The sequence below is a fragment of the Mercurialis annua genome, linkage group LG8 (assembly GCF_937616625.2).
Source record: "Mercurialis annua linkage group LG8, ddMerAnnu1.2, whole genome shotgun sequence".
NCBI lineage: Eukaryota > Viridiplantae > Streptophyta > Magnoliopsida > Malpighiales > Euphorbiaceae > Mercurialis > Mercurialis annua.
This window is the reverse complement of record NC_065577.1, coordinates 41,972,115-41,994,087: the sequence shown is the minus strand read 5'-3', so window position 1 is coordinate 41,994,087 and position 21,973 is coordinate 41,972,115. Positions and strand designations below refer to the sequence as shown.

At 32.9% G+C, this 21,973-nt stretch overlaps 3 protein-coding genes across 4 annotated transcripts; 1 reads left to right on the top strand and 2 right to left on the bottom strand.

Moving 5' to 3' along the window:
• Positions 1 to 3,458, bottom strand: LOC126660316 (gibberellin 2-beta-dioxygenase 2). The gene is made up of 2 exons (XM_050353738.2): positions 2,579 to 3,458; positions 1 to 538 (listed from the first exon to the last, which is right to left on the bottom strand). Exons 1-2 carry the CDS (start codon positions 3,404 to 3,406, stop codon positions 206 to 208), a joined length of 1,161 nt encoding a protein of 386 aa, XP_050209695.1. The 5' UTR covers positions 3,407 to 3,458; the 3' UTR covers positions 1 to 205.
• Positions 3,459 to 7,163: 3,705 nt separating this feature from the next.
• LOC126660311 (uncharacterized) lies at positions 7,164 to 17,547 on the top strand. The gene is made up of 24 exons (XM_050353733.1): positions 7,164 to 7,406; positions 7,508 to 7,659; positions 7,797 to 7,881; positions 8,169 to 8,222; positions 8,309 to 8,400; positions 8,523 to 8,626; positions 8,897 to 8,972; positions 9,919 to 10,375; positions 10,864 to 11,190; positions 11,812 to 12,015; positions 12,142 to 12,240; positions 12,332 to 12,404; positions 13,024 to 13,151; positions 13,272 to 13,551; positions 13,634 to 13,848; positions 13,928 to 14,052; positions 14,185 to 14,302; positions 15,108 to 15,163; positions 15,625 to 15,718; positions 15,808 to 16,000; positions 16,082 to 16,150; positions 16,393 to 16,493; positions 16,575 to 16,637; positions 17,201 to 17,547. Exons 1-24 carry the CDS (start codon positions 7,308 to 7,310, stop codon positions 17,306 to 17,308), a joined length of 3,372 nt encoding a protein of 1,123 aa, XP_050209690.1. The 5' UTR covers positions 7,164 to 7,307; the 3' UTR covers positions 17,309 to 17,547.
• Positions 17,548 to 18,967: 1,420 nt separating this feature from the next.
• On the bottom strand, positions 18,968 to 21,658 carry LOC126660317 (N-(5'-phosphoribosyl)anthranilate isomerase 1, chloroplastic-like). Of its 2 annotated transcripts, none has more exons than XM_050353742.2 (5): positions 21,507 to 21,658; positions 20,913 to 20,975; positions 20,449 to 20,813; positions 20,196 to 20,359; positions 18,968 to 19,424 (listed from the first exon to the last, which is right to left on the bottom strand). In XM_050353742.2, the coding sequence occupies exons 1-5, from the start codon at positions 21,514 to 21,516 to the stop codon at positions 19,199 to 19,201; spliced, it is 828 nt and encodes a 275-aa protein (XP_050209699.1). In that variant the 5' UTR covers positions 21,517 to 21,658; the 3' UTR covers positions 18,968 to 19,198. The 2 variants fall into 2 exon arrangements, with proteins under 2 accessions (XP_050209699.1, XP_050209698.1); XM_050353741.2 differs by having other exon boundaries at positions 21,504 to 21,651.
• Between the last annotated feature and the right edge of the window lie 315 nt (positions 21,659 to 21,973).

Sequence of the window (21,973 nt, the reverse complement as noted above, 5' to 3'; positions counted from 1 at the left end):
TGACTAATTGTGAATTATTGACCATGACGTACAAGTTCAGATACCGAAATAAAATGTTTCTCATAAAAAACATGATTGAATATGTGTGCTATCTCACTTAAAATACAATCCAGAAATGAAAATACAGCTCTCAATAAGAACAAAAATTAAAGAAAGAAATCACCAAGCAACCTAAAAAAAAATGAAATGTAAGAAAGTGAAAAATCTATGTAGATATTTTGTATATATCAAGTGGATCCTTGAAGATGAGAGGTTCATGATAAACTCTCCAAGCATAATCCTCAAATGAAAATGAACTAAATAATCTCTTTTCTTTCTGTATAATATTAATGTTGCCATTTTGTTCTTCGTCTTCGGTAACTTTGTCGTTGTCGACTTCATCGTCATCGGTGTCGGGTTTAGGAAGAAGGGGTGAGACAATAGTTTCAGTAGGAAGAGTTAAGAGTAATGTCATTGATATGCAATTTGAATTTTTGTTATCTCCTATACATGGCACTGATCTTCCTCTTACTTTCTTCAATTTCCCATTGCTCCACACCTGATATTATGTTGATTAGTAAATTTATAGGAAATTAATCCTATGATGTTTAAATCACTTGATATATATTTATATCATAAACAATCGAAAGGTTTGTTAAACTACTCATAAAACTTAATGATTCACGTTCGATAGAATAAAAATTAGGCCTAATACTTTCGACTTTATGCAAATCCAATCAAACTTTTAAATGTGAATAATTTTAGCCGGATTTAAAAAGTTAATTGAAATTTTGGCCAAATTTCAGAATTGTTTTAAACTTTTAAAATTACGGTAAAATTACCGAAATTAAAGTTTTGTTAGATTTATATAAGAGAGAAACAATTTAAATCTTTCTACTTTTTTAATTTATAATTGGGAAAGAGAAACGCTTGAATTTTTCTATTCATCGGGCCTAACAATTGAAGTCTTAGTTTTATTAAGATTCAACTTAGGTGGTGTTATCAAAATATATTCATGGGCGGAGTTTCGATCAGAACCTGTCAACTAAGCGGATTTCATAGTAACTTAGTAAGTAATGTAAGTCTAAGTTCGGCTTAAGTTCATGGTGTGTTTCTTTTTCATTACTCTAGTCATACCCGATCGTCGTACTTATACGGACGCACTAAGATCGACCTATAAATTAATCTTTGTTTTTCTGAAAAAAATAAAATTTTACATATGCCTGTAGAAAATTTGGACCTATTATAAATTTGGTCGAGTTGAACTTGAACCTCAAAAGTTAGTGTTCATGCCTGACCACATGGTATGTAGCCCTGGGAGGCAGTAACAAAAACATTTAATGATTAAAAAGACTATATGCGAATTAATTGATTCTGTTACACAATTTAAGGAGCGTAATGACCCATTGTTTGCATATATGCTCAAGCTTTTTATTTTATTATTTTATTTACGGGCGACAATAAATAAAAAACAGCTGTTATTATAGAAAGATAAACAAACTAAGTTTTTTTTTTCTAATAAATATAACAAGTAAAGATTAAGACATGTTTTTCGTGTTATTTGAATTAATGTATACCATAAAATACCAATCATTCTCAAAGAGAAGTGCAAAATGTAAACATTCATTAGCAAGCAAAATTGGAAGATTGACTTTTCTGTGAACACTTAACATGTAATGCCATTCAAAATTAGGCATGTTATCCCAATAAAACAAACACGTGTGTATATATATTAGATGTCCGTTTATTTTTATACACAGATTACAAAAATTATTGTTTTTTTATCCTTATTTATGATATGGAATTTCCGTATTAGTTCTTTTAAGGTGATTTAAAAAAGAATAAAAAAAAATTCATATAAAAATCTTCTAAAATATAGAAATTAGATTTTTAAAATAGGACATCGCAAAATAAAATATGAAATTTATAAAATATGACAGAGAAAGTAATATTTTTTATAATTTTATTTTATACTTGTTAAAAACATAACTTATAAATGAACGTAATATATATGAATTTATAAAATATGCTAATTTAGAATTAGATTAGAAATTTAAAAACATAAACACTACTACTGTATACTTACATTTTTAATTTAATTATTTTAAATTAAAGTAGAATGAATGGTCTGACCCGACACCATTATTGGCACTAAATTTCAAACTTAAACTGAAGTCATTTTGTGACTTTCAAGTTCAAGCTGGAACCATAAAGACTGAGCCATATCTTAAATTTTGGTCACTTTAGATTTAATGGGGTCTACATGGACCCCTATACATACACGAGGTTTTATACAATCTTATTTTAATTTTCAAAAAAATCAATAATTTAAAATCTATTAATTTATGCTAGATGTTCTTATATTGAAACTAATTTATTTTTTCATAAATTATATTTAAAATTGATATTTATTTTATTTTGTTTTAGGGCAACACATATAAACTATTTTCTATTGTTTTTTTTAGCCAAATGGAAATTGAACTTTAAGTTTATGATGATGAGACCTAAAATATCCTCATAGTTATTTCAAAATTTTATTAAATTAATTAGATATAATCATTAAGCCATATAAATGATATAAATAATTAAATAAACTTACTTGAGCAATATCTCCTATAGTAACCAATACCGAGTCCACTTCCGGCAACACAGCAACCCAACCCGAATCCGTCAACAGCCAATATTTCAGGCTCCGAATCACATACTGTAACCCAATAATACACGGATAACACCCACCCGAAATACTCTCAGGTTTATCCTCCTCAGCCAATCCTTCATTCACCAACATCATGGAACAAACCCGGGTCGGATTCTCCTTAAACGGGTTCTCAAACCCAACAGCACACGAAAGCATTTCAACCAACTCTAACCCGACTTTCTCTAAGCCCCGAGTCAACTCACGTAAAGAAGATAAACTCAACTCAGTTGTTAACTCAGTAGAACCTGAAAGTTCACCGTCGAGCCAAAACGACTCGCCGTTTGCATCCTCATCATTGTCGTCGAATCCAAACGGCCAGTTTTTCGGAAAATAAGATTGTTTTTTATCTTTACTGAGTTTGAAAAGAGAGAGTGAGTCTGACTCAGCTGAGTTAGCTACATGAGGAGGGATGCTATGTTTGTCGAGTTGGAAGAAGCCATGTTGAGAAGAAGCGGAGAGAAGACGGTCGTGGACGGAGGAGGAGTGTTCGGAGAGGGAAATGGGAGGAGGGGAAGTTGGAGTTGGGGTGGCCAGAGATGAGGTGGCGCTGGTGCGGCGAGTGGGGAGAGAGAGAGTGGGAGGGAGACGGTGGAGGAGGCGGGAGAGGGCGTCCATGGTGGCGGAGGTGGAGTTGAGGTGGTGGTGGGGGTTGGGTTGTGTTGATGGTGTTGGTGGAGGAGCTGAGGTGGTGGTGGTGTACATATTTTGAGTTGAAGTTGAAGTTGGCATGATGAAAGTGAGAGATTCAGACTATCTGGATTGATTATGTGTTGTTGCACTAAAAGCGTATATATTTAAAACTTGTGCGAGAGTTTTGCCTCCCGCAAGAGACTTATCTAATTTGAGCGGAAATTAGTTTGAATATAAAATAATTAAAAGTGTCGTTTCATGAGCTGCTGATCATTTGGCGTTTTTTAATGGCCGATGATATAGTAGGGATCGATTGGCATGATATCCCTCCTCTGAATCTTATCTGGTGGCTCAAGCATAACGGCCAAGACGTCTCTTATGATCGTAATGTTATTGTTTGACTGTTGTGTTTTTTAGGTTTATTGTCTCCTTCTTTGTACACAAAGAAAATGTCGTTTCATAATTGGAACTCATTTAAGACACCTAATGATCATATCAAAGATCAATACACGTCAAAAATACTTGCGAAATACTTATAAACTACAAAGTCCAACAAACCAGACCCGGTCAATATATATGATAATTTAAAATATATCCGAGTTATATACATCTATATATTCTTTGAAAATAACAAAATAGTTGAATAATATCATGATATAAATATAAGAAAAAAGATCTTACAGATTATATAATCGAGAAAAATCCTAGCTATATCTTTTTCTTAATTGTTTTTTTTTCTATTAATTTGAATGTCAAAGTGAACGATCTAATTTTTTTAAGGTGTTCTCGTAATATCTGTTAATCTCTTTTAAAACTCGACTTGACTTGCATATCATCCTTGTGTTTTTCTTTTGGAAATTGCCTATCATCCTTGTTATTTAGTATTTTATTAGTATATTTTAAGTATTTATTGATCAAGTTTAAATTTAAACGTTTAAGATATATGTTGAATATAATAATGTATGTACACTGAATTTATATTCAATGAATAATGATAACCCATAATATAATATACAAGCACTAAAATACAAAATGTTCGTGTATTTGTTTATGATTTTTGCTTATGAAACTAATAAACTGACCTAATTCTATAAGATTAAGAGGATGATTATTTGAAAATCAGAAGATAATCGTTCAACACTATTTGAGAACGCTTGCTCTTAATCCACCCATTCATAAGTGAAACTAAAGATATTAATCCATATATTTAAATTTTTAAAAAAATTAATCGGTATTCTAAATTATAAAAAATGGATAACTCATATTTTGAATTTATTTTTAGCTTATAAAATGCTAAATTGTATGATCTGTTTTGCAATTATGCTATAATATATTGTTTTGTGAGCCCAAAAATCCGTGAACTTTGAAGCAAGTAGTGGCAGGCTATCACCTTGTTGTATGGGAAGCACTAAGCAGCAGCAGAAGTAGTAGCTGGCCTGTCCATTGTGCTTCTATATTGTTGTTTTTTAATACTTTTTTATGGATGCAAATAAACTATGTAATAGTATCGTATAAAAGTCTCATAATGTAAGTAAATATATTTTATATGTGAGCATGCTCATCAATTTTTTTAAACTATATATTATAATTAAGGCTGTGTATTTGCAGAATATATGTATATACAATTATGGAATCTTTAAGCTTCTGAAAAGAGAAGAGATAACGAGTCAGGAATAGAGTAGGAGTATACATCGCTTATTCGGTTCGGTAATAAAAAAATATTAAAATCATTCTATCATTGGAAAAAATAAAATTAAAGAATAAAATTTTCAGTTCGGTTTTTTATTTATAAAAGTATGTCATTTTAAAGAAATTAAAGATAAAAAAGTTAATAAATATCTAATTTAGCAATCCAATCCAATCTAAACTAAATTATAATATCTTGTATATTTTTGAATATACTAGTGTCGATTTACGTGTTTCACACGTGGCTCGTAGTGTGACTCATCAAATTATCAAATTAAATATGAAATAGTAGTTGATTTGAAATAGTTTATCCTATTAAATACTTTAGATAACTATTTAATTGTTTAAAATTGATACTCAGATTTTATAATAGTTTATTTTAGTTAGTACTCTAATTTTAATGATTATCTTAATAGTTTTTAATTAATAATTAAATTTTATAAAGTAAAAAAAAGATTAATGTAAATGTGTCTATCCCCTCCCCTCCCTCTTCCCTTCTCCGTGCTTTTATAATGTGACTCATCCGTTTATATAATAATATCTGATGAGTTGAAATAAATTTATGTATATTATGTAATTCTGTTTTTGAATATATTATAGATTGGATTAAAATTATTAATTCTATTATAAATTATATCATCAGTTAAAGCAATATTAGAAATATGAATATAAAAAAATTTGCTTTTATTCGTAATCTTTTATATAGTATATATAAATATATTAGATTAGAATTGTGGATCACAATAATAGGTGAAATAATAGTCATGAAATATGTTGTAAATAAGTGGAATAATTGTCTGACAAATATTGTACAGTTTGCCGGTAAAAAATGAAATTTTGCAAAACCTTTGTTTCCTATGATTAAGGACTTTAATTAAAGAAAGGTTATTTACTATATATTCCTATGATTTTTGTTTAAAAGAGATGTATAAGTAATATATAAGTCTAGTTTCCTTATTCTAATCGAATACTTCTTTAAACAATCAATTAATTAATAAATTACCATAAAACCGTAATTTAAACAATCAATTAGTGAAAACGTAAGAAGGGTTATTAAGTAAATTTGCCTGTCCCCCCCCCATCCGTGCTTTTATATATAGTATAGATAAGCAAAATACTATCTATTACTAAGAGCATCTCCAATAGTGCTCTTTATTTTAAAGAGCATATTTAGTAAAATAAAGAGCATCTTTAATATATAGAGTAATATATTTAAATTTACTCCAATAGACTCTCTAATAATAACTCTTTATTTTATTTTTATCTTTATAAATAATATTAAAAAATAGAAAATATTAATAATATTTGTTTACTTATTCAATTTTTAAATTTAAAAATATAAAATATTACATTTCAAATAAAAAATAACCAATTTATTTTAAAATTTGAAAGTTTATTTTTTTGAAAATAAAATAGAGAGTGAAATGGCTCTCCACGTGTAGAGAGCCATTTTCACTCTCTTCTTTAAATTTAAATTTTAGAGAGTCCATTGGACTTTAATTTATTGATAAAACTCTTTAAATTAAAGAGTTTGTTAATTTTAAAGAGACCATTAGAGATGCTCTAATATATGTGTCGATTGTTTCAGTTTTTAAAACTAAAAACCAAATCTAATCAATTATTTTAAAATCACATTAAATAAACCAAACCTATTATTTGTAATAATTTTTTTATTGAACTGGAAGTTGCTCAAACTAAGTTTGAGTAGTTTGAACTTGAACGCAAACTCATTCGAGTTTGTAGAGCACACTCATCTCGAATTGAAACTTGAACTCAACGTAATTATGACTCGTATCAGTTTTTTTTTTTTGTAAGTCCATTCGGTTTCCAAAACTTCGCTGACTAATCCGGATCTGACCCGCGTCGCGCACCTGGCATGGTGGGTGAGTCTGCCAGTGGGAATTTTCTGCATTCACAAGGACTCGAACCCGAGACCTTGTTTAAGCGATATCAAGCCGCTTACCACTTGAATTTTCACCCTATTATTTATCATTTTTGTTAGAAGGTGTTGTTGAAGGGTATAAATAGTCACTTTTTAAAATTTAAGGATCCAAATGATTCAATATTAAAACCGGGGCTCTTGTTATACTTACTGATAATATTAAGGGCTTATGTAAACAATATGCTATAACATAACTGAGCAGACCCGGCCCCACTTATTCTCTATTTTTTAAAAAAAATAAAAACAATCCGGTCAGCCATCAGCTCACGTCACCGTCGACCAATTCCCGGCGATTATAATCAAAATCTTCAATTAATTGAGATTAATTCAAACTAAAAACTTCAAAACTACTAATCACCTGATCAATTCACCATGTTAGCCAAGCTCTTCCACAAGAACACCGCGCAGCAACCACAACAGCCACCGCCACCGTCACCGTCACCGCTACCTGACCAGCCGGAAACTTCCAAGGTAACATTTCTAATATTTTCTGTTTCATTTTGTTAATATTTTTACATTACATGACTAGAGTTAGTCTCTGAATAAATTTTTCCACGGTGATATTAATTAAGGAACCGGCGGAGCAAGAGGAGGATAATTTGGGAATAGGAAAATTGAGAAGTGAAGATATAAATCCGACGGTTGATGTTCACTATGGAATTCCATCAACGGCATCAGTTTTAGCTTTTGATCCGATTCAAAGCTTGTTAGCTATCGGAACTCTGTGAGTCAATTTTATTTGATTACATTTTTCTTGAATTTATATGTTAAGTTTCTAATTGAAGTTGACATTGTTATTATTTCTTATAAGTTTCTAATTTAGTTGAGTTAGCTAATCATTTTTAAATTATTTAAACACAGGGATGGTAGGATAAAAGTGATTGGTGGTGATAACATTGAAGGATTACTTGTATCTCCTAAGCAACTGCCTTTTAAGAATTTGGAGGTTTGTTTGTAAACTCGATTTCGAAATAAATACCATATTTAGGGCATTGTTCTGTATTTATTGTCATAGCAGAAGAATCTAACTCACTTCTGATAACAATGTTGATTAGAGTTCATACTTCATACAAATGTTTATAATGATTAAAGAAAATTTTATACATGTTCAAGTCGTAAAAGCTCCGAAAGGAGCAAAATTGCACTCTCAAGTTGCTTTTCGGAGACAGCGATGCTTTGATTATGGAAGTTTCGATTAATATCTTGAGCATGTTTTTGTGTTTTTTTTAACAGTTTCTACAAAACCGAGGTTTTCTAGTCAGTATTACAGCTGAAAATGAAATTCAGGTATCGTTTTTTTCGTTGCTTTGTTTGTTTAGAAAATTGTTTGAATGTTAGCTGTTATTGGTGTCCTGATCATGTTTATTTACTAGGTGTGGGATTTGGAGCAAAGGAAACTGGCTTCGAGTTTACAATGGGAGTCTACTATAACTGCATTCTCGATTATTTGTGGCTCATGTTACATGTATAATGCCCGAAAATTACAATATAATACTGCATTTCAGTTAGCATTTACCCTATGAGTGGTGATACGTGGGGGATTTTAGTATGACTTGATTACTCATTTTTTCCATGCCATCTCCTTAGGTATGTTGGCGATGAGTATGGAATGGTGTCTGTGTTGACATATGATGAAGAAGAAATAAAACTTGTACAACTTCCTTACTATGTTCCCCAAGATGCAATAGCTGGTAAGGCTTTAATTTCTGCGACTTTAATCTTTTTTCATTCAATTCCTTTCTACTAATACCAGTTTTCTTTTTCATAACGATGGCCATCATTTTAAGGACAAAAACTGTTAATTGTATGGCTATGGTGCACTGATTGACGAGACTCAGCATTGTAGTTTACATTAGTGTTTAGTTGCCACATTATGTGTTCGTGTGTACATTGTTTATGACCTGTTTATGTTTGTACTGCTCCATGCTAATTATGTACCAAATATTTACTTAATTTTACAGAAGCATCTGGGGTGTCCTCACTTAATCATCAGTCTGTTGTTGGGCTTCTCCCTCAACCTGCATCTCAAGGAAATAGGTAAGATAAACATTTCTTTATTCTCCTCGTATTAACATATTATTTTCCTGGTCTTTTCTTTTGTACTGTTGAGTGATTACTGTTGTCAATCTTTTAGGATTACTTAGTTGTCTTCGCAGATCATTAATGTCTACGTCTAGGGACACATGCATTAAATTTTCCCCTCTAAGCCACATGTAAATTGAAATGTGGGCCCATTGTTGTGCTGTTCTCTTTTCCAAAATTTCATTGGGGGCAAATTCTGCAAGTTAAGATTCAGATCATAGTTGTTAAAGCGCTAGGCGCACCTAAAGCGCAAAGGGCCTCAAATAGCCCGAGGCGCTAGGCGCAAAAAAAGCGCACGCCCGAGTGAATCTAGGCGCATATACGTAAAAAAGTTAAATACCTATTATAGATATATAAAAGCTTGCTCAGATGACATGATTCTTTGTCCATGACCTTGATTCTTATTTTAATGTGATAAAAAACAAGATCATCGATCAAGATAGAGGAGTCTTGAGCATAATAGTTTTTAAGTGCAATATTTTTATATTTGTAAGGCTTCTGTTTTCATTAATTGTTTTATTTATATTTGATTTTTTAAAAGCTCAAAGTCCAAAGCCCAAAACTTTAACAAATACAAAAAAATAGGGTTTCCAACAATGTCTCTTGCCTGGAAAAAGCGCACCATGCCTTAAGCGCACCCGAAGCGCACCCAGGCGCACCACCCTCGCCTAGCGCTTTTCTAGCGCATAGGCACGCCTGAGGCGCGCTTTTGATAACTATGATTCAGATTACGCACACATAAGTCAAATAATTTCTATATATGGAACTCTCTAGGTGATTGTATGTTGATGTATGCATGTTTCCAAACTTATATGAACTTTGTAAAAAGACTAATTTTACCACATTGTGCACATGTTCTTTTATACTCTTATTACATTTCAGAGAACTTACGTTTTTACAGACTGTTGATTGCATATGATGATGGATTAATTATTCTCTGGGATGCTTCTGAAGATAAAGTCATTTTAACTAAAGGCAATAAAGATCTTCAATTGAAGACTAAATCAGTGGATGACTTTCATAATGGCACAGGCCATGAGCTCTCTGATGATATATCAGAATACGAACAATCTGATAAAGAAATAAGTGCTCTCTGTTGGGCATCTAGTGATGGATCAGTTCTTGCTGTTGGATATGTCGATGGAGACATAATGTTCTGGAGCTTATCAACTTCTTCTCATACTGATGAGATGTCTGAAAAATCATCGAATGATGTTGTTAAGCTGCAACTATCCTCAGCTTCCAGAAGACTCCCTGTAATTGTTTTACATTGGTCTGCGGACAGTCCACAAAATGATGGCCACAGTCAACTCTTTGTCTATGGTGGAGATGCAATTGGGTCTGAAGAAGTCCTAACAGTAGGCTTTTCAACTCCCAGTATTAACTTTCTTATGATTTTCTAAATTAATATTTTCTGTTGACAATTATTTTTTTGCCCATTGTAAGTGCATTATGTCCATTACTTCTGGCTTGGGTATTCTTAATGCGAGTGTTGGACAAATGATGAGAGATTGAACTTCATAGAAGGGGAAAATCAAATTGGAGAGCTTAGCAATAATATGAAATTATAGCTGAGATAAAGGAAAAGGAAGTTATGAAAATGATTCCAAATATTTCAACTAGAAGATTTTTAAACTTTTCCTGGACATTGTTAACATGCCAAAATGTTAATCTGCTTGCAAAATCAGTTCAAACAGAGATAGATTTTTTATCTTGTGTTGTTGCGAGATTTTAGGCTTCACATAAAATTTATTATTTAATTTAGCCAAAGAAAATCCATTCATTGTATTTTAACATCTTCCAAAATTGATGGTGTTTCCACTATTAAATTCCCTATCTTTTACAGATATTGAGTATTGATTGGTCTTCTGGAATAAAAAATCTCAAGTGCATCGGGCGTGTGGATCTTACTCTCAATGGGACTTTTGCTGATATGATTTTGCTAAGAAATGACGGTGTAAGCGAAACCAGAGGGACCTTAGTATTGACAAACCCAGGACAGCTGCATTTTTATGATGATGCTAGCTTTGCTTGCTTATCCCAGCAACAGAAGCAAAATTCTGTTCCTTCAATCCAGTCCCCTATGGTCATACCTACTGTTGAACCATACATGACTGTTGGAAGGCTAGGTTCGGTATATAGCGATGGGAAGCTTTCAAAAGCTCTTTCTAAGGTATGAGAATAGTAAACAGGCACTAGGAACATTAATAGAATCTACGTCTGATATGATCTCTATTATAGTAATATCATTTATCAGTCATTTAGCTAGAGCTGTCATTTGGTCGACAGTAAAAGTAAAGAAGAAAAATAATTAAAGCTTTTAGACTTTTCTATTTAAGGTTTTATGTCTTTTTCATGACAAGGAAATGGATGTAGCTACATTGATTACATTCCTGAAAAATGTTTCATGCTGCATTGCAGTATGAGGGCCATAGACACCGTTTGCACCATAGAGGTGTTTCCGGCGGGAAAAAAAAGAGAACTATTCTCCGTTTCCATTTCTTAAAATTTTAAAGGAAAGAAACCATAATATTCTCTTCACAGAAACTTTCCTGGCCGGCTAATCATTGAATTTTCCATCATTTTTATCCTGAAGTTCACCATTTGCAAAAACGATTTCAAGTAAAACTTCAATAACAATCAAATTGAGTCTTGGGTTGCTTGTTTGTTTGTCAAATTTATGCTCTAAAGCAGTAATTCATGTTTTGTGAGTGTGATAAGTAAATTTGTTATCTAATATCACATGCTTAAAAAGGTTGTTTTCTTGGTTGATTTTTGTTGACTTTCAAATTAGACAGTATCTGCAGCAAAAGTCCAGGCAGCACATGCACGTAGAAGTATGACTTGGCCATTGACTGGTGGCGTCCCCAGTCTACCTCACAACACTGAAAATTATCAGGTTGAGAGATTATATATAGCCGGTTACCAAGATGGTTCTGTTAGGATATGGGATGCCACAAATCCAATCTTTGCACCTGTTTACGTTTTAGGACCTGAGGTTAGTAGATAATATCTTGTCACTGATTTTGACACTTCTAGTTCTAATCATTAAAAATTATAGAGATCCTACCTATTTGGCATTGACAATTTATATTAACAGCACTTATCTTTTCATGATGAACAGATGAAAGGTATCGACATTGCTGGTACAGCTGCATCAATATCTGAATTGGACTTTTGCTCATTCACTTTAAGTTTAGCTATTGGCAATGAACTTGGTATGGTAAGAGTTGAATGGCTTTATGGATGCCAAATTTTAAGGTTGTCATGATTCGATGCTGTGTGGTAATACTCTTTGTTTGGTGAATATGCAGGTTCTTCTATATAAACTAATTGGGGACACTAATGAAACAAGTTTGCACTTGGTCAAGGAATCTGGAAAAGAAGGTATCACTTCATAACTACTTCTACCACTCTGCATGTTCAATTTGAATTTCTTTTAGAGTGTGTGTGAGTCTCTATCCTGAATTTTTGTTAAGAAACTATGTAGTCTTAGAACATGCTTGCCTAATTTCTAACTATTAGATATTTGAGATATTAAGTTTGAACAAATTTAATTTCTCAGAATTATTTCAAGTGGGCAATCAGTCAAGTATTAGGTTTCTTGACTCGTGTTAATTGAAACGCAGTTCAATCCTGGAAATTTGAGTTTAGGAATAATTCTGTGGTTTCTTTCTGCAGATTGATTTTGTGTGCAACATATGTATAAGTTTTTTTGGGTTATCCAATTTGTATTTCTGAACTAGAAGGCTGATCTTCCAACATATATATGGCTTAATCCTGTAAGGAATTTTTATTGAGTTAAGATGGATAATATTTTCTTTATCAGTGCTTAGTAGTTTAGAAGTACTTGTTTTTTTCTTGATATCATGCTATATGTGCTGTAATATCCAAGTTTTTGCTTATGTAGTTGGTTAATGATAGTCTGCATTCTCTCATAATTTAACAACAGGTGCATGATAGTCTTGCTTTTGCCACTCTTAATTACATTGTGTTAACCGTGCAGTGCACACAACGCATCAAGAAAATGGACCTCAATGCATAGCTGTCTTTTCCTTCTCTAATTCTCCCGTTAGCTGTTTACAATTCGCTAACTTCGGTTCCAGACTTGCTGTGGGATTTCACTGTGGCAAGGTTGGAATTATCTGTGTACTTTTTCCAACATCTCATTAGTCCAAGTTGACTTATCATCTTGAAAACCAAGGTCTTTGAAACAATGAGTTTCAAGCATTAATATTGAATTTGATATTTCAGGTAGCAATGCTTGATATAAGCACGTTATCGGTAATATTTGTCATCGATACTGTCTCCAACTCAGAATCACCTGTAAAGTCTCTGGCTGTAAAATCATTTCCGGGTACTTCTACAGAGGATATTGAGCCTAAAAGCAAGGCCGATCATGTAAAGTCAGAATTAGTAGTTATGACCAAAGATGCACAGTTTGTTACTGTAGATGGCAGCTCTGGTACCATAATCAGCTCTCAATCACTACAATCTGAAAGGGATTTAAATGTAATTTCTATGCATATCATAGGCAAGTATGTTGACCAGTTTGAGAAAAATAATTCATTTCCGTCTTTTGAGTTGTAGGGATTTCTAAAATTGTGTGTTTGCAGAGGACTTGATCTCTGATATGTCCAACGAAAAACAACTGAATGTGATTCCAAACAGCGAAGCAAATAGTGAAACTGACCCAGGTGTCATTCACTTTGGAACTACACTTAAAATCGACCCTGAAACATCATATTCCTCACAGAGGATAGAGAACTGTCTTCTTCTGCTTTGTTTTGAGGATGAATTACACTTACATCATTTTAAGTCTCTGCATGAGGTGCCTTTTATTTTATCCATATTCAGTTTGAGCAATTTTATTTCCTATTTCCAGGACGTAAAAATTATTTTATTTTTAGGGTGATACCAACCCTATTCGGAAGGTGAATCTTTCGAAACCATGCTGTTGGGCTACAACCTTTAAGAAAAATGATAAAGAGTGTGGGCTCATTGTTCTCTATCAGACTGGATCCATTGAAATAAGGTAAAGCAATCAGTAAATTCGTTATATTTGTCGCAGGTAGTGGACATATGATTTCTCTGTATCCATCTTTACTTCCGGTAAATTGATCTCTAGAATTTCAGCATTAAATGGAAGTAAATTTATGTTCTGCAGATCTTTGGTAGATCTTGAAGTGATCCGAGAGAACTCTTTAATGTCAATTCTAAGGTGGAGCTTTAAGCCTAATATGGAGAAAACGATATGCTCGTCCGATACTGCGGAGATTCTGCTGGTTTGTCATTTCCTTTTCCACTTTTTGAATAGTCCAGTTACTTCAATGCACTAGGACCAAGTTGGCACTGTTCTACTATCACATGACTTTTCTTTATGAATTTTGCGAAGCTCGTAAAATCTCTCTAATTATTGCTTTTTTCAGAAAGAAAAATCAAAATGGGTATTTAAACTTGAAAAAAGTCGGATTCTACTGTATCACTATTTGAATGACTACTGATGTGATATGTAAATGAAAGATATCAAAATGGATCAACTTCTATTCATATGGTCTCAAATCTATCTGTAAAATGCTAGATTTTTGCGGTGGAAAGATATTTTCCTATCCGTGTTGGCTGCAGAATGAAGTGCATAGTCTTAAAATCTACATAGAAAACCTGTTGTAGATACAAATTGATTCTCATATCATCCTTGCTCGACTCCTTTTTTGGAGTGGGAGTTAGGAGAGCTTGGGGCCATTATTGCCACCTTTAGATTAAGTGAAAAAGTAGAAATTGGGATTGGAAGTTTAAATTCATTTTACGCAAAACCAATTGACTTGTACTATATTTCAATCTTCTCTGCCGTAGACCACTTCACTTTCTTATATCCTTCCCCACATAGGATCACTTTGTGAAAGCAAAATTAAAAATATAAAACTGATTCTCACCTTCAAATTAAAAATATAAAACTGATTCTCACCTTCATCTTTGTTCTCAATCCTTTTTATGTGCATTTTAGTATTTTGATGTGCATTTTAGCACATCTATTATCTTATTGTAATCTGGGATAATTAACCTAACTCTTGGCTGACATTTTGTTTGTAGGTGAATGCATGCGAATTTTCTTTTATTTCTCTTTTGGCATGCGGAAAAAAGTTCAGGTCTCCTCTCTCTCTCACTCTCTCTCTCTGTATTTATCCAGTGTCAATGTGCTCTACATTGTAAACACTGTATTAAATGGGTTGCTAACTAACAAAAATTAGGAAAAGAATATTAGCTTATTTGAACTTTTCTATTTTTAGTTTATGCTAGCCAGTATTATGTAACTTACATGAATGCTATAAATGGGATAAGTTTCCTTATATTCAGCAGGTATATATTGTTTATATATGTACATATGTGGAGGAGAATTAATGAAAGTTTAAAGAAAATTTCAAAGAAATGTTTTAACTTCCTAAAATTCAAAAGACTGAAGGGTTATTTTTCGATAAGACCTTGATATCACCGTAAGAATTTGATCTCTTTCAGCTAGTTTAGAAGCCAAGTCCGTCAAGCACTGTAGTTTTGCTGCTCAGAAAAAACTTTTTTTTCTCTTTCTAAAATTATCCCTTGCTGATATTAGGTTTTCAGAGTCATTACCTTGCCTTCATGACAAAGTCCTCGCAGCTGCTGCTGATGCTGCTATGAGTTTATCTCCCACTCATCAGAAAACACAGGTTAAAGTTTATTATTTTCAGCTCCCAGCTATCTTTTTTCCTGTCATACGCAGTTCTAATATATTTATTTTTTATCTCTATGGCAACAGGATTTTCCCTCTGGTATTTTAGGCGGTTTTATTAAGGGCTTACAAGCGGGTAAAGTTGAGCGCAACGCGGATCACCTGGAAATTTATAAGAATAACTTGGCTCATTTAGAGAGCATATTTTTGAATCCCCCATACTTGAAGCCTTATGCGGACATCATATCAGATGATCCAAAAGTCTTGCAGCTGAATATAGGTGATTTATTTTTTACTTTATCTTCTTCCTCTATTCCCATTTCTGTTACTTTTCCTTTTGCTTACTGCTGTTTTTTTGCAGACGACATTGACATTGATGAACCGCTGGTTGTCCAATATTCTCCAGAGATGAGTAAAAAAGCTACAAAAGGTTTAATCCATTTTCTATATCCAATATTTTTGTCACTGTTTTAAAAACCGGACCGTCTAGTTCAATTGGGTCGACCAGGAACCGGTGGCCACTCCAGTTCAGTTCTGTTTGACAATCAGAAAAGAGGTTCAACCAGAGTGAACCGGGAAATCCGCCCGAGTCTGGCAAACTGTTGAACTGGTTGGACCATAAGAATCAGCTGGTTTTAAAAATTTTGATTAAAAGATCTTGTTTCTCTTCAGATAAACGAACAGAGAAGAATAAGTTATTTGAGGGGGCTACTAGTGATTCAAATCCGAAACCTAGAACAGCTGAAGAAATTAAGGCCAAATATCGGAAGGAGGTAAGCTGAAAAAAAAAAGAATGGTAAAGAAGGCGTTACTTTGTAACTCGTTTTTTCTCATTTGGTGGTCAGTTTTTGCAGGATCCTGCTACTGCTGCTTTGCGTGCAAGAGAGAAGCTTGCGGAGCGTGGAGAAAAACTTGAGGTATAGATCTTCTGGTTTGCTTTAATGTGCTTGATAAGCTCTTTCATCTATAAAACCCATGTCATCTTCAAGAGTAAAAACTGTATGCAGCCAGTGGCTACATTAACTATACAATTCATCTATTTGTGGCATGGACCCTAACCTAACAAGCTACCAATAATGCACGTGACTCGATGAGTTAAATGCAAATTATATCATGAACTTCAGCGTGTTTTCTAATTATAATATAAACTTTAAATCCTGGACATAGACTTCAAATTTTTGCAATTCAGAGCTCTGATAAAAAATATTGCTGCTGACACTAGAATATACATCATCATTTATTTATCGAAAAACTAATTGATGTTCCAAATTGCTTGCTAGTTCGTAAGTCAAAATACAAAGTTTGTGTTGTAATCGTAGAACACAATTTGCTTTGCAATTAACTCTAAATTAATTCAACTAGTTTTATATAGAGCAGTTATCCGCTTCATATATCTAGATTTTGATTACAAGTTACTTGTAATGAGCTATGAAACTGTTACTAAGCTCTCCACCATTTCTACTTGTGTCATACAACATAGAGGCTCAGCCAACGTACGGAGGAGCTTCAAAACGGAGCTGAGAACTTCGCGTCAATGGCGAGCGAACTCGCCAAACAAATGGAGAAACGTAAGTGGTGGAACCTATGATAATTTGATCCTAATGAATTTTTCCTGGATTCATTTGTAAAGATTACATATTCCTTTATTATGTTTATTACACTACTCATTTGTATACATGGAGATGTGTCGAAGTAAATTCTCCATACACATAAACTAGTCTTATCCCTGTTTTTCACATTGTATATTATTTTCAATTGGGTGGGAAATCCGAACGTATTTACTTGTAACCTGTGTTAACACGAATATTTGTAGAGTTTTACGTCACAGCTATGCGTGTACATCGGTTGTTTTGGTTAGAAATCGGCTGCAACCCACCAAACTGAAAATTTGTCAAATGTCTAAAGTGAACCAAACTGTAGTACAGGTTTGAACTGAATCAGAAATATTTGATTGGTTTTGTTGGGTTAAACATTTTGGTGCTTTTTTTGGTAACAATTTATATACTATTTGTTCTAAAAAAATCATGTGTAATTATCAACATATATATGTGAAATATAATTCATATGTTTATTGTTAATTAATTATCGATGGATACACGGGTTTATTTATATTAAATTTCTCAAGTATTTAAAATTGTTTTAAAAAATTTAATTAATTGTTATTTCACTTTTAAAACTGCTCAAACTAAACCGAAACTGAAAATCGAATATTTGCAACTAGCAGGAATAGGAATAGAACCAAACCATACTTTTAGTTAAGATTTAGTTTGGTTCGACTTTTACGCACTCCTAATTTCAGTATTTTTAATCTTCAATGGTGTTACAGCCACTTTTTTTGTATTGCACAAATGGACATTCACTAGCCATGAGAAATTAAAGAAAATCTCATCAGTGGCTGTCACCTTCATCATCCCCATGATCCTCTGATTCCTCTCCATTATGTGTTTTCCTATGCTTCATTAAGTATTTCTAGATCGGAACTCGATAAGAATTTCCCCACTTGCTTACTCCGAGCGTATACACAACGTAAGATTGTAAAATACTCATTAAAAACATAATATGTGACATAATTAATATATATAGTTGATCACTAAAATACATTTTTTTATTTATTACTGTATCATATTTTTAATGGATTGTTTACAAATCCTACGACACAAAAACTTATAGTTCTGAAAATTACTTTTGTTTGTTTGACATAAAATGGCCGGAAAAGGAAGTGAATTATTTGAGATTTAAATAATGCGTAAGTTGAAAAATCAATCTTTTTTTTAGCAATACTATTTAAATCTAAACATTAATAATTGTCATCAATCGAAACAAACTTTTTAATTTGTTATTATATTTTTATCAATTTATAATTATTTTTAATTTGAAAGGTTTTGTTGCAATTGTGTTCAATTTAAATTTGTTAATTTAAGGCTTAATGATATACAAAAATCGAACTTTTTAAACGTTTTACAAATCTACTCAAATCTTTCAAAATTTATAAATATATCTTAGTTTGATAATTTTGTTACAATTCTATTCAATCCTAATTAATTTAGTTATCTTATATATATTTCAGTGTCCACACCGTCATTTTTTAAAAATAAAATTGTAAAACAACGGCAAAACATGATAGTTTTTGTTTTAAATTGCCAAAATTTAAAGCTTGTCTTAAAATTATAAAACTCGTGAATGTTCGCAATTGCCAAAGCATTAAACCATTCTTTTCACTTCACTGGCTAGTTCTATATCTAAAGAGTTCATTGAACTTCAAGTAAATAAATGAATCAAATATAAATTATTTTTCTCAGCATATCACTAGCCCCAAATGCTCAGATTTGTGCCATAGGACAAGATCATGCTACACCTAAATCCACATTTTTTCCCTAAAAGAGAGAGAAGTAAAATAGAAGTAAACATAGAGTAGTTACTAGATATCATTTTTGAAGTTTGCAAACTGGCAATTCTCTGTCAATTACTCTGTGATTAATCAATAGCCCGAAGAACGAGCTGCACTCATGAACGAAGATATTCGCGACTGATCCTTTGTGATGCCGTCTGCGCAACAAATGCCACTACTTACATCAACACCATGAGGTTTGAGGGTTGATATGGCTTCGTAAACATTGTCAGGGTTGATCCCCCCTGCTAAAATCCACCCGTTCTTGCTTGTAATTCGCGGTAACTTAAACTGTGCCCAGTTAAATCCTTTTCCGCTGAAACAAGATTACATTAAAAAAGAATGGAAATCTTAAATCAATATCCTAAACGTAGGAGATCGTGCAAACTTTAATTTAAAATAAGGATTAGAGTTCCATAATCGTGGAACGGAAATGCAGTTAGGCAGTCATTTGGTATTGACTCATTCCATTCTGCTCAACTATATTGCACGAGAAACGGAAATGTTGAAACATAATACGGTGAAACTATATTTTTAAACAAGATTAGGTTATATATAAAAGTTTCGAAGTTTTGGAAGCATTTCTATTTTCGGAAATGAAACGCAGAAACATAGCACTAAATAAGTTTTCGTGCAATATAGATGCTCTACCAAGGTCTGCATTTAATAGGCATCCAAAGAAGTCTCACTCGACTTCGAAGTGGCCTGTGACTACGTATACATCATTACATTCTCTAGTTTCAAATGCTATAGAACAACCAATAAAGATTCATTCATTCCATCCCTCCAACTTGGCACAAATGATCAAAAGAGTCTAAGTTCCGGGATTTGGAAAAAACACCAACAACTTGTCAATTTTGAGTCAGTTTACACCTTTGACCATTAAGACTGGCATCGGAATAGGGTGTAAACTTAGCCAAAATTGACAAGTTGGAGAGGCAAATGAACCTTTGCTTATGGAACAACACTAGTTCAATTCCTAAAAAGCTTTGCATGTATGCAGATATGGTCATAGTATAAGATACACTATAGTTCATAATTTGACTAATAAACATCAAAGAAGGAACAACAATAGGCACCATCTTACCTTCCACCTGTTGCACTATCCACAAGAATCCAATCAACCATTGAACAATCTTCATCAGAAATTTTATTCAGAAGCTCTCCATCTGCATCTGCATGAAGAACGTATACTATTGGCTTTTGACGAACTAAATCTGGAAAAGCTTCACGCGAACCACTGCCATGAAGCTGCATAACATAGATTAAAAGGACAAAACAGAGCATAGTTATTAGTTTTATTCTAAACTAAAGTCAAAATTCAGAAACACCTAACGTGCCTGCAGAAATTCTAGATCACAAGCATCTGCAGCTCTCAATATTGTGTCAGCATCATCATCCACAAATACCCCAACAGGCTTTGCTCCATTTGCTCTCGCAACTTGTGAAATTTCCTTTGCTACTGAATGTGAAACGGAACGTTTTGAATTCGGCCAAAGAATCATCCCAATAAAATTAGCACCAGCTTCTGCTGCCAATGCAGCATCTCTGGCTGTAGTAATCCCACACATCTTAACCAAAGGACAACTCTTTTCTTGATCCTCATGAGTATGGATTACTCCATCCGATGGGGTAAATTTACAACTAATCTTTTTGTTTGAATGAGGCCTAACTCTTGATAAAGACCGTTTCCCCACAAATATGTCTGCAAACATTCGACATTCTCGGTTCATATTAATCCCATAATGAACAATTACATATAAATATCAAAATGTTACATATAACAAACAAACATAAAACTTACCAGGAACATGCCTTGTTTGAAAGTGGACATAGTTGAGCTGCAAGTGCGCTCCAGTACTCGAACCTTTAAAGAGAACAAAGAGCAACGCATTAGACCAAATTCCCATAAATTTAGAATAGTGATAACACAATGCAGTAATACCAAACTGTAACAATAATTCAATTGCATGCATGAATATGAAAGAATTTCAAAAAGTCAATGTAACTCTCCATTACAATTCAAAAACTATCCATATTCCCAACAAGAACCATTTCATTGAATGATATACAAGATTAATCTCTAAGCTCTTCAATACTTTTTTATAACGAGAACTCACTCCCCCAAACCGAAGCCCAAGATCATTGTCAAATCATGGGATGTGGACCGCCCGCGAGCCCACATACGTGGTAATTCCGGGCTATAATAGCCAGCACTCTGATTCCAGCCACTCCATTTATTAGAAAGGGCGTAGCCGGAGTTTAAACCCGCAACCATGCACTAGCAATAAAGCACCAAAATAATAAAATTTTACAAAATTCATCTCTAAGAGGCAATTCATCAAACATCTAATGTGCATTATAGCTAAACAAAAAAAAGTAAAGAGAAACTAACCACCTAAAATCATTGTTATAACTAAGGTTTGCTAATTTATGGGGATGCCGAATTCTTCGTCAGCAATGAAGTAAATGAGCTGCAATGGAGGCTAAAACGCAGCGGTTTAGTGGAAATTTCAGTTCTGGTAGTTGCAACATTAAAGCGCCCATTTTTTAAAAATATTTGGATCTTATTTTTAAGTCAGAACATACAAATAAGCTCCTCTAATTCTAACTCAGTTCAATTTGACCCTTAAGCTTACAAAAATAGTGCAAATAAGACCTTACTTTAACGGAAAATAAACAGAACTAGTCTAAAGGGCTGACTTGCATCGATTTTGTAAGTGTAGGAGGTGGACTGCACCAATTTGAAATTTAAGGGTTTAAAAAAAATTCATAAAAATTTGAGGGTGTATGTGCACCTTGAAATTGGCATGTACTCATTGACCTATTCAATAATTGTTTTTAATCTTTTTGTAATAATTTATG